This window comes from Pholcus phalangioides, unplaced genomic scaffold (genome assembly GCF_987345545.1).
Source record: "Pholcus phalangioides strain wild (caught in Gottingen) unplaced genomic scaffold, Ppha-v1.0 ptg000011l_1, whole genome shotgun sequence".
In the NCBI taxonomy this organism is placed as follows: domain Eukaryota; kingdom Metazoa; phylum Arthropoda; class Arachnida; order Araneae; family Pholcidae; genus Pholcus; species Pholcus phalangioides.
Genome location: NW_028301604.1, coordinates 4,792,677 through 4,805,098, shown reverse-complemented (window position 1 = coordinate 4,805,098; position 12,422 = coordinate 4,792,677). Strand labels below are relative to the sequence as shown.

Sequence of the window (12,422 nt, the reverse complement as noted above, 5' to 3'; positions counted from 1 at the left end):
AATATTTTGGCCTAACCGTAGCCTAACACTGGCATTTACCTGAGTATAGTAGTACATTTTCCAAGATGCGAATATTTAAAGAGTGACCTGTTACACTTCGTTAAATTTTATCCGCTTACTTTTGGAGATTTCGTTACAGTATAGGATAACCATTATGGTACATAACGGCCGGTCTTGTATTGAAACTTGAAGACGTATTCACATGAAAAGGGTACCGTTTGACAGAGCCATAACTACATCGGAAGTTAATTAGATGTAGAGAAATTAAAGTACGAGCCTCTGATGCCAATCCGCCCCGAGGTCACTGCAGCTAACGCCGTACGTACCGCTGCTGTCCTTGTATTTTCTTATCAGAAATTATCTTCAGACAAAATTCATCTCTACTCGAATTATGTATGGTATTTCCTGAAATTTAAGCGTATAAAGTTTGACCTGTTTTTGTTACAGTGCGGTATGGCCGGTGTGTGGTACTCAATCTTTGGCACCTTTCCACATATGTACGGGCTTAGACATTTTACGGCCCTGTGCGTAAAATAATTTTCAGGCCTTTTATAATATGGGTTTGTGTATTTGTTTCGTGTATGTGTTTGTTTAATAAGGCATAGAAAGCATATAATATTTGATAATGCAAATTAATTCAAATCGTAGAAAATGACCAGTTAAATCTTTACGAATGCAACAAATTAAGCTCTTAAAAGATTTTGTAAAATCACATTTATTATTTTCGTTGCTGCCCTTGTATGTTCCACGCATCAAACTGAGACGCGGAGAACTCGTTTTAAATTGAAAAACTTTTTAATACAACAACATGAAATAAAATAAATTGGAACCATATCCAAATTTCAGATAGTTTCCGAATATCAACAAAAAAATCAAATAATTAAAACATCCACAAGAGATTCATAAACACTTGAACACTCAGTCAACTGTGCATGCATTCATCTAAAATTGACAACAAACATTTTGCTCATGGAATGGCTGAGAAACATTTCGAATAAAGTATGTATAATAGTATGTGCACATAAAAAAAAACAGAATGTAATATTTCTGTTTTTTTCCCAACAACTAATTCCGTCGAAAAAACGACAACAAACATCAAAATAGAAGTATTTCCCATAAAATTCTCATCACATACAGATCCATACATAACAATATCGCCACCATTTTCTTCATTCTTCATTGTATATGATATATTATATTTATATAAGAACTTTTTTTTTGTGTAAACACAATAGTTTACTCACATACCTTCTAACACACCTTGACATGTGGGTTTTCTTTAATGCCGACATAATAATTCAAGCAAGATATGTGTATCTTTTAATAAAAAGAGAAAATTTCCAATTAGACTTGTTTGTTTCTTTTCTTTTTGCTATTTATCGGGCTTTGTTAAGTACTCATTAGGGATTATCTTCTGGAGACGATGATTGAGGATGGGGAACAGCCTTGACGTGACGAATCGTGGGTTCATCCATATGTTGAGTATATTTCGGGCCGTACATTCCAGTTGAAGAGTGCAATCGCATTTTTTCCGGATCAGAAGTTCCATCGTTTTTCATTAAGAAGAATGCACCGAAATTCAATTGGGGAATGTCGTAGAGCACAGCCAAAAACAGCATCATGAACGTTACTCCGAGTAGAAGATATCCTGGAAATGCAAAATTTATCAAATTACATTGTTGAAATGCGTTGTTATGTGAGTAACAATATTCACACACTTTTTGTATTTCAGGCATAGTATTTTTATGAAGATAAATAATAGCGATTCTATCAAGTTAGAGCGAATGTGTTCGGTGCTTAATTTATCCAATGATCAGACTTTTTTTATCGGTTCACCTCGTAGGCATAAGCGTACGCAGAATTTTCTCGGGGGGGGGGGGGAATTTTCAATTTTTTTTCCTTCTCAAGGAGGGAGGTTACGTTTTTTCCTGCAAAATAACACTATAATCTCGGCTTGAGGGGGGGGGGGGGGTTAGAACCCCGAAACCCCCCGGTTGCATACGCCAATGCTCGTAGGGAATGACAAAATGACATTGTTTTACAAGCTTTTCCTAAAATGGGTAAATTAGAAAGACTGAATAGGGTAATTATCAATTATGTTGGATTTCTCTGGATTTGAAAATTTTTGTCAAAACGAAAACGAATAAAATACAGTACTATCCATCAGTATTGTTTTATGATTCATTATAATAGTGGATCATAAAACAACACAATTAAAATAATTCATTCTAAAATCATCAATAATATAACCATTCCTGTAATCAATTTTAAAAATACATGTGAATATATACTGATGCGTGAATTCTGTGTTCAACTAACTGATTTTATATATATATATATATATATATATGTATGTATGTTTGGATTTAAGTGCATATATATATATTTTGTTTGTTCAGATTAAAAAATCTAAAAATATATATATGACATAAAATATTAACCAATTAGTACTGTAACAAGGCTGTTGCATAATTCAAAATTAACTCTCTAATTTAACTTATATTGACCCACTGGAAGGCTCAGTCCCTTGGGGTCACAGAGTGTCTGTATCATCGTAATGTTATTTTTTGTGGAGTTTATTGTTTTGTGTTTTTCTCAGTTTGATTGTATGTTTTATGTGTTGTGTACAGTCCAATAAAAAAAACAGTATTAATGAATACAAGATATACGGAAGACTGGATGTTGTGAAGATATTTATTATTTCAGATGTTTATTTTTTAAGGAAGGAAAAAAAACTCATCTCTGCCTCCACCGGGAGTCGAACCCGGGTCCCTCGATTGCCGGACGAGTGCTCTGACCACTAAGCTACAGAGGAGATAGAGATTTTCCTTCGCTAGAGCGTATATATGCCGAACGGAACCGTGCAATGGACGGTGAAACCGATCAGCTAATAGCTCATTGACGACGAGCCACCAGAGGGCTATATATATGACATGAATGTCGCTCTCCACTTGTTAATACAAGATATACGGAAGACTGGATGTTGTGAAGATATTTATTATTTCAGATGTTTATTTTTTAAGGAAGGAAAAAAAACTCATCTCTGCCTCCACCGAGAGTCGAACCCGGGTCCCTCGATTGCCGGACGAGTGCTCTGACCACTAAGCTACAGAGGAGATAGAGATTTTCCTTCGCTAGAGCGTATATATGCCGAACGGAACCGTGCAATGGACGGTGAAACCGATCAGCTAATAGCTCATTGACGACGAGCCACCAGAGGGCTATATATATGACATGAATGTCGCTCTCCACTTGTTAATACAAGATATACGGAAGACTGGATGTTGTGAAGATATTTATTATTTCAGATGTTTATTTTTTAAGGAAGGAAAAAAAACTCATCTCTGCCTCCATCGGTTTCACCGTCCATTGCACGGTTCCGTTCGGCATATATACGCTCTAGCGAAGGAAAATCTCTATCTCCTCTGTAGCTTAGTGGTCAGAGCACTCGTCCGGCAATCGAGGGACCCGGGTTCGACTCTCGGTGGAGGCAGAGATGAGTTTTTTTTCCTTCCTTAAAAAATAAACATCTGAAATAATAAATATCTTCACAACATCCAGTCTTCCGTATATCTTGTATTAACAAGTGGAGAGCGACATTCATGTCATAGTATTAATGAAGTTATAACATTAATTCATTATTTTATTTTTTACACTGTAAAAAAAAAGGTGTTTTGATTTATGCGCTCCCGCGAATATGAAGTGTTTTCTCTTCTAGTCAATTCTTTTACTAAGATTCACGCATTTCCCTGGATAGTCTGTAATTTATCGCTAAAAGTCTTAATTTTTCGTAAATCTATTTACATTGAATTCAATGATTTTCACTGAGGAACTGGTGGATTTGATTCAGGGCCGTCATTTCAACTTTTTCCAGGGGAGGGGGGGGGCAATGAACATGTACTCATTGTATGTATATATACCATTTTTAGTGTATTTTCAAAAGCCGGGGGGGGGGGAGAAACGGCCCACCCTTATCCCCCCCCCCCCCCCCAAATGACTGGCCTGATTTGATTTGTAAAGAAAATGTTCTTAACACTTCTTATGACGGCGGTTTTCAACCGTAATGGTGAGAGAGTGCTTTATCGTTTCTTTTAGGCGCACACTGGAGCGTTACTGCAATTCTGTCGCCCTTCTTCGCCCCCCCCTCCCCGCCCATTAGCAGACAAAGGAAAGAGAAGGTAAAACAATCTAATTCGAACACCATTTCTTTCACCACGTTTTGAAAATGTGACAAGGGATTCCACATTCGCAACTTTCTGCAGCGGAAGAACGCGTTTTTTAAATTCTAGTCAGTTGTAAGTTGAACTGAGATATCAGTCTCCCGCTTGCGATGTGTGAAATTTTATAAATGAAGCAACAAGACACACTGATTTTCGCTACATTCTCTTTTATATTCAATACTGTATACGCAGCCATGGACTTTGTCGCTATTAGGTTTGTTCGGTGATGAAATTTAACTTACTGTTGATCTTTTGCAATAAAAATTCACTGTTTTCCCCCCTTGTAAAATACGTTTACGTATATGGTAAAACAATTTAAAATGCGTCAGTTATGGCCTTAAATTTATGCTTAGATTTCAATAGCGTACAGTTTGGCAGAAAAAATTAAAAGACATTGAACTGATGAGTATAACAATTTAGTTGAAATACTTAGTAGATTTCACATATCTACATGTACCGAAGGCACTTATTTTTCCATCAAAAGATTAATTATACCAAAGGGATTTTAAATTTAGGGTAAAATAATGCGGCACATTACGTTTGGACGCGAGACACTTGGACTTGTGCGTTTGGACGCTCGCTGATTGGACACCGCCGTTTTGACCCGAATATCTCAATCTTTCCTTGGAGCTCGTGTGCACTGAACGGGACCGTACATGGATGGTCAGACCTAACTCAGGCCAAAGCGGACCGTCCATGTACGGTCCCGTTCAGTGCACACGAGCTCCAAGGAAAGATCGAGATATTCGTTGCCTCTGTAGTCTAGTGCGTTCACCCGGAAAGTGAAAGGACGTGGGTTCGATTTCCCGCAGGGGCAGTTGAATTTTCTCTCTTTCCGAAATATATCTTCGTATCAGGCAGCTGTTAAAAACCTTTGTATGGATAGCGGAGAGTGACATCATCCTCGGAGAAAGAAGTGTAAGGGAATTGAAATAGTTTCTTTTTTTTTTCAAGAATATCAATTTTTAAAACAAATTGTAAAAACAGTATTTACCTGTTGTACAGACTTTATAAAGTGGTCGATACTGTTGGTGTAAGCTGTCTCCAGGTATGAGATCACCTAATCCTATCGTCGTGAGTGATATGAAACAATAGTATAGTGAATCTAAATAATCCCAATTCGCTTCTATGTAGGAGAATATTGCAGCTGGGATAAAGAAGAACAGTGCAGAAACGATGAGCTGTAACAAAATGAAATAAAATTCCCATTACCTTTTATTTGCTAATAATAAGACACATTAAAGTAAAAATATTCTCCAAGTTTCATGAAAACTAATTTTCATTCCATTTTTTCAGAAAATATCGAATTTTTTCTTTCATTTTATTTGACTATTGGAAATAAAAGAGGAACTAATAGATCGACTCGAAATTTTACATACCCCAATACAAGTCAAGTGCCCAACACGAATATGGAAAGGCTGATAAAGATGTCCAAGTCGGGAATTGAGAAACTGAAGAAACAAAGTAGTAGGGATGAGCAGTCTCTCGACATATGCCGTCAGTAGAATAAGTGTTAGAGGTATTCCAATTAGAGCATATACGATGCAAAAAATTTTCCCTCCTTCAGATAATGGAGCCACATGTCCATAACCTGTAAAGAAGACCCATAATCAGTAACATATTGCAACTATTTTATACGCTGTACAGTGCATTAAGGGGTCACATACTTCTTAACATGGGAAAAAGTTGAAATATCATTAAAAATACTATTTAACCATTGACTCATTAGAATTTTTTTCACATATTCTTGATTAAATATACTATCCTATATATGCTTGTATAAAATTTTACATACCTCTAATATTTAATTTTTTTTTAAATTTTCAAAAAAATACATTAAAAATAGCTTGCGCACATGATGAAATGACATTTCATCAATGTAACCATACAATATTGAAATTAAAATGAAGAAAACGGTTCAGGTCATAAAGTGAACTAAAAGATTTCAGATCCATTCATAAATATTCGATTTATAAAAAAAATTAATTTTTTTTGAATTTTTGAAAATTTAAATTTTAAATTAAATTTTAAATAAAAATGAGTTGATGCAATTTCAATTTACAAATTACGGGGAAAAAAAGCTTTTAGAAGATAAATATATCACGTTCAGGGCTGCAACCAGGAAGGAGCAGGTGAGTCTGGTGTCCCGAACGCAGGATAAAATGGGGCACCGAATTTACACTTTAACCACTCCATCAAAATTACAGGGGGGGGGGGGTCAAAATGCGAGCTTGTTTAGCTGACCAATATTTAGTTGCGCTTATCATCAAGCTGACTGGAGATCCACTTTCGGTTGGCTACCAAATGTTAAATCCCGGGTGCTCCACGGAAAAAAGTACGTATGTTCAAGTCCATTGGCATACGCAAAGAGCCAAGATTATAGTATTATCTTTCAGGAAGAAAACGTAACCCTTCCCCGTCCCCCCTTCCCCTTCAGAAGAAAAAAATTTTAACACTCCCCACCCCTACCAAATAAATCCGGCGTACGCCTATATTCAAATCAGATGTGGTTAGAACCAAATTGGGACTCCCGGTCAGCGTGATAGTGGTTATATTTATCCTCTGAAGACGGCAACCACAATGTGTAGGAACATTTGTTCAAACACAAATCAGCCTAATGCTGATCCTTTAAGATAATCTTTAAATTGGTAATCGAAAAAATCGAATATGGGCCTACCCGGATATAAGCATCAAGCACTTTTAGTTGAGATTTTTTAGCGTTCTTAACCCGAGTGTCACTAGCAACAGGTTGAAGACGCCTACAGACGTTCATAAAAATAGAGGTATACCGTATTTCATCACGGCTAGCCTCGATAGTAAGTAAAAAGAACAGTTAATAATGGATCGTAATGGGATTACATGTGTGGATATATGAGAAGATAGTGGATTCTATACGAAAATACAGAGATGATCACCTATAGCTCGTTAGGGAAAATATGTTATCTATACTCTTACCCTGGGTCGAACCTGGGACCTGACGGCGCGGTGGTAGACAGGGACGGGCTGAAGTATGTTGTAGCCTAGTGTGAAAACAGCTTTGTGGCTCTCTAAAAACGTTTTTTTTCCTATCCTCAGGTGTCCTCGGGTACCTGCCAGGTTTACGCAAGCACACAACAAAGACTATCAAATTATGTGCTACTATATTATGATAATAAAAAACCATTTGGCAATAGCCTATTTGGCACCACCCAGCGAGAAAAATTGTAAGTGTGGTCCCAATTAAAGGGCAATTAAAGGTTGAGAACCACTGCTCTACACTCATATTCCCGCAAGGACGGGTCTGTCAGAGCTCCAGCCCAGAACGATTTTCATTATTTACGTTTCTTCGACCTATAAATTCACTATAGAGCAGCCCGTGAAAAATCTGCCCTGGAGGCCCAATTTTTTACATGCCCCCCCCCCGTAAGTGAATTTATTAGTCATTATTTATACCATGCTGGAAAGAAATTTCTCCATAATGGTTTCGTTAAACCCTTAAATCCCCTCTGGGGAGAGTGGGAACCACGTTCTGGAATTACCTCTTCAGGATGAAATGGTTCTGGTCGGGGTGCCCTAGTGGGGAAGTATCCATCAAACAGCACATCCTAGAGATCCATGTCTACAATATCATCTATACGCAGGGCACTAGAGGCGTCGAAAGTGTGTTTTAGACTTGTGGGTGCTCGACTTAGTCTTTGTTCTATATTTTGGTGATCTTGATTTCTGAATTAATTCTGGGGAGGGGCTCAATCCGCAGATGCTGCAAAATACTGTGAATGCTCGAGCACCCACTGCACCCCGGCTCCGCCGTCATTGCTGGGCACCACAATGAAAGGGCTGTTAGGACTAGATGATCGCTACTTAGATCCGCAAATATATAGTGATAGATAGTGCGTGGTAGATGAGCATCTCACCACCACGCCACTTGGGCACTTGCATTTGCGACTGGAAAACCTGATCATATACACGAATAATTCGAAATAAAGGGGGAAAAATTGAAACATCGAATCACTGACGGCCCGGTGTGAATGTTGTCAGGACCCAGCACTGTTCCGCGGCCCGACGGTTGAGAGACACTGATTTAAATTATATATACCTCCCCAAAACGTTAGTCTCAATATTTTTGAGACACCCGGTATACAATGAAGTAACAGCTAACTGAAAAATTAGAATAGATTACGATACTGTAGGTGAGCAGGATATTTTTTCATGCAAATTATTTCATATTTGAACGGAATACCAACAATAACTTACATTATATAGATCCAAAAGAAAAAAAAACCATACAAGCAAAAAACGAGCGTTTATCACCTAATAACGAACACGTGGTCAATCTGTATTGACATGCTTTCATTTTTTTTATTTGACGTTACGTGAGCGTGTATGATATGTGGTTGCTTAGGAGAACACAACGCAAGTTGAAAAGAAGGACTAAATTATGGTGGTAAAAATCGTAACTTTTACATGATCTGTCAAGTACCTATTGTTGTGATCACTGTGCTTGAAAAGAATATGGATTGGCCGAAGCTCCAATTTGGCTCCATGGTAGCGTTGTCCACGGCAGATACACCTCGGTTATTAGCAGCAACTATTTCTCGGATAAAATCTTCGAGAGCTTCATCTGAAAAATTTACAAAAAAAAAAAATTAAAAGATGATCAATGCAAATATATATATTTCGGTGTCATCTCTCTCTCTCTCGCATTGCTTAGATTTTTTATTGCCATTAAAAAATCGAAAAAAAACGAATAATTTCAAATGAAGTGGTTAATATTTTTTTTCTCTCGTTTACGTTTTAGTTTTTTTTACAAATTTAATTTTAATTTTTTTTACAAATTTAATTTTAGTTTTTTTATAAATTTAATTTCAGTTTTTTTACAAATCTAATGTTAATTTTTTTTTACAATTCAATTTTTAATGGAATTGCGAAGGAAAAATTAATCGCTGTCCAAATCGAATGTACACGTAGACATTATGAATAACGGCTGATAATAATGAGTTCAAAAGTGAGTGAATATTTTTCATCGTTAGTGATCATTTTTGTTGTAGTTTGTATTAAAATTTCTTATCATCATGATTCTCCTCACTATATTCACGATTTTAAAAAATACGATTTTTTTCCGTTTATATATATATATTTCATAACTAGCTATTACCCACGGCTTCGCTCGCGCGGATCTGGTAATCTGAAAATTATTGGTTGATAATTCCTCCATATAGCATTTGAACCCCTCTAAAAATTCGTCCTCACCCCTCTCCGGGAGATGAATTTTCAGAAATCCCGTCTTAGTGAGTATGCACATTATAAAATATAATACTGACTATATATTTCCTATTTATAGCTTCAGCGACTTCGGCTTAGTTGCTCCATATAACTTTTGACCCCCCCCCCCCCCGTCCCCAGCGGATTGAATTTTGAAAAATCCCTTCTCAGTGAGCCTGTACATTACAATACAAAAATACTGACCAAATATATTTATAGCTTCAGCGGTTTCGGCTCTGCGTGATTTTTCCACATGACCCCCTCCCCACATTGAACCCCCTTATGACTCCCTTAAAGGGTCGAATTTCGAAAAAACCCTCTTTTCAATTAATAAATAAAACTTCTGAGAGAAAGATAAATTTCATGACTAGATTTATAGAGAGTGGTTTCGGCATGATTTCTCTGTTACCATTGAAACCACTTATGACCCTCTTGAGAGTCGAATTTTGAGAAACCCCTTCATAATTATTATTTACGTCACCAAACAAAACTTCTGACCAAATTTCACGACAACAGATTCCGTGGTTTCGGCTCGGCGTGATTTCTCTATATTACCTTTGAATCCCTTTTGACCCCCCTTAGGGGCTGAATTTCGAAAAAACCCTTTTTAGTGAGTCTTTACGTCATGAAACGAAACTATTGACAAAATTTGATATTTATAGCTTCAGCGGTTTCGGCTCGACGATGATGAATCAGTCAGGACATGCTATTTTATATATATAGATTTAAACTTAAGGTATTTTTGGTTTGTATGTTCAATTATTTTAGGTTTCAATTATAATAATGTAATAATACTTTATAACTACCAATAATTCTAAATGATTATTGCCGCGTTAATGTTTTTTTTCCGTCAGATATCCGCAGAAGTTTATTTACTCTGACAAGTAATAAAAATACTGTACCGTAATGGTTCAATTGGGTGCGGTAGCCCAGGTGGGTAAGACACACGCCTAAAGTACCAAAGGATGTTTAGAGGTGTCGCGAGTTCGATACCCGATTCATCCTCGTCAGAATCGTTCCTAGACGTGGAGGTACAACAGAAACGGCGGCGGCAACATGGCCACAGAAAAAGATTGCAACCGCAATGAGTTCCACACCGAGGGGTTAGCACACCAACCTCTTAGTGAGTATAAAAAAAAGCAAAAATGTTGAACACTGCCGTTCAGAATCGGCAATAAATTGTAGGTACCGGTTGTGGAAAATATGACCGTGGTGCTACAAAAATGATCAAGATAAAATCTGTAAGTAACTTGGGGTTACTTGGATCCAAAAAGTGAAAATTTTTTGTACATATTTCTTACTAAATAAAAGCCTTAAAAACAAATTTGCCGGTATAACCCAATTTTTACTTTTTTTCACTTAAGTTTTTTTTTTTCAAACCAAAATTTTAATTTTATGTATATATAATAAACTATTTAAATTTGGGTTCAGGTGATTTCCCGGGTTTAATTATTTAACCCCAAGCCACATTTCCCGTGAAATAAACAATTTAAATAGGTAATGAAGTAAAGTAGGACCCAGGATCTGGAAATAAAACCCCCTCTTAGAGCAGTGGTTCTCAAAGTGTGGATCGAGTTCATTCATGACCCCCCCCCCAGGGGGTCGCATTAATTAACTGGGGGCGGGGAGTTGCGAGAGATTCTCCAAAATGAAAAAGTCCGAATACGAAATTTATTTTTACTTTTCGCAACATAAGTAAAAATATTTCAAAAAACTAAAAAATGCCTCAACTCTCAGCAGAACAGCTACTCACCGTACGTATATCATATAACGTAATTTTATCAAATGCTACAGGTACAATAATCAATAGATCAAGTTAGTATATTTATATAGAAGAATTCAGAAAGGATCAACAGATTTTAAAATATTTCTATAAATTTTTAAAAATTTAAAATACAGAACGATGTGAATGAATATTGGGGAAATGTCTACATTTTAGATTATGAACAATTAAATAACGCTAGTGTGTCGTTTGTGAAGCTTTTTTGATGAAGAAGTGAAGCCATTGTAAATTCCCTCATCAAAAATATTGGGAGGGAATTAAATATTACAATGTGAGATACGCATTTCATCCAAACTTGCGGCCATGTTGATGACACCGTCCGCAGGATTCGAAGCTAAAAAAGCATGTGGGTAGTTTGAAATCGCATAATAAAGCAGTTATGCTGATTAATATCGAAAAATAATTTGATTTCATTCATCATCGATTACGGAAATTAAAGCACATTCATTAGCAAAAAAAATCAATAATGTCCCGGGAAACGGGACGTATGGTCACCGCATGCAGGGGTCGCTGATAAAATTCCTGTCAAAAGGATGAAAACTTCAAAAAGTTTGGGTAAACACTGTCCTAGAGATATTTCAATTGTAAGAGTGTTTATGTAATTTGATATTAAATTCGAAAATACATTATAAATTCTGTGATATTGAATGAAATATTTTATATATTTATTATTTTTTTTAGTACTCCTTATACCTATGTAACTAGTCCTAATAAAGATAATAATATAAGAAAATGTTACTTTACATTGTAACTGAAAACAATCTCCTTTTTATTAATTTTGGTGGTCTAATTTAGTTTTTTATATCGCACTTCTTCACTAGTAAAAACGATTGGATGTCCAGGTCTGTTAAATAAACCTTTCTTCAATCTCCTTTTTATAGTAGACCTACTTATTTTAAAGTGGGCTGATGCGTCTCTTTGAGACATTTCTCCTGACCTTACAGCATTTGAACATTCTTGTAATTTTTCGGCTGTAAAATCCGGATACTTTCTGCTCCCAGGATACTTCTCGTAATTTCGGGACATTTTTAGTTCAGATCTGCGCAAGAACCGTGGCTAAGCCAGTTAACGAAAGAAAATTGGCAAAAGTGATGATATAAATTATTTTTACGATGAAATTCAAAAACGTATGATTAAACATGTAGGTGGAAGTTACTTGGACCCACTTCTCCCGGCTG

At 36.4% G+C, this 12,422-nt stretch overlaps 1 protein-coding gene across 1 annotated transcript in view; it reads right to left on the bottom strand.

The window, feature by feature from the left end:
* Window positions 1-695: 695 nt before the first annotated feature.
* LOC149079966 (potassium channel subfamily K member 1-like) overlaps window positions 696-12,422 on the bottom strand; it is a 36,477-nt gene continuing 24,750 nt past the window's right edge. Inside the window, exons 2-5 of the mRNA XM_089238879.1 lie at window positions 8,680-8,820; window positions 5,600-5,811; window positions 5,215-5,401; window positions 696-1,648 (exon numbers count right to left, since the gene is read on the bottom strand). Coding sequence (XP_089095005.1) covers window positions 1,401-1,648; window positions 5,215-5,401; window positions 5,600-5,811; window positions 8,680-8,820 — 788 coding nt within the window. The 3' untranslated portion in view covers window positions 696-1,400. The remainder of the gene's footprint in view (window positions 1,649-5,214; window positions 5,402-5,599; window positions 5,812-8,679; window positions 8,821-12,422) is intronic.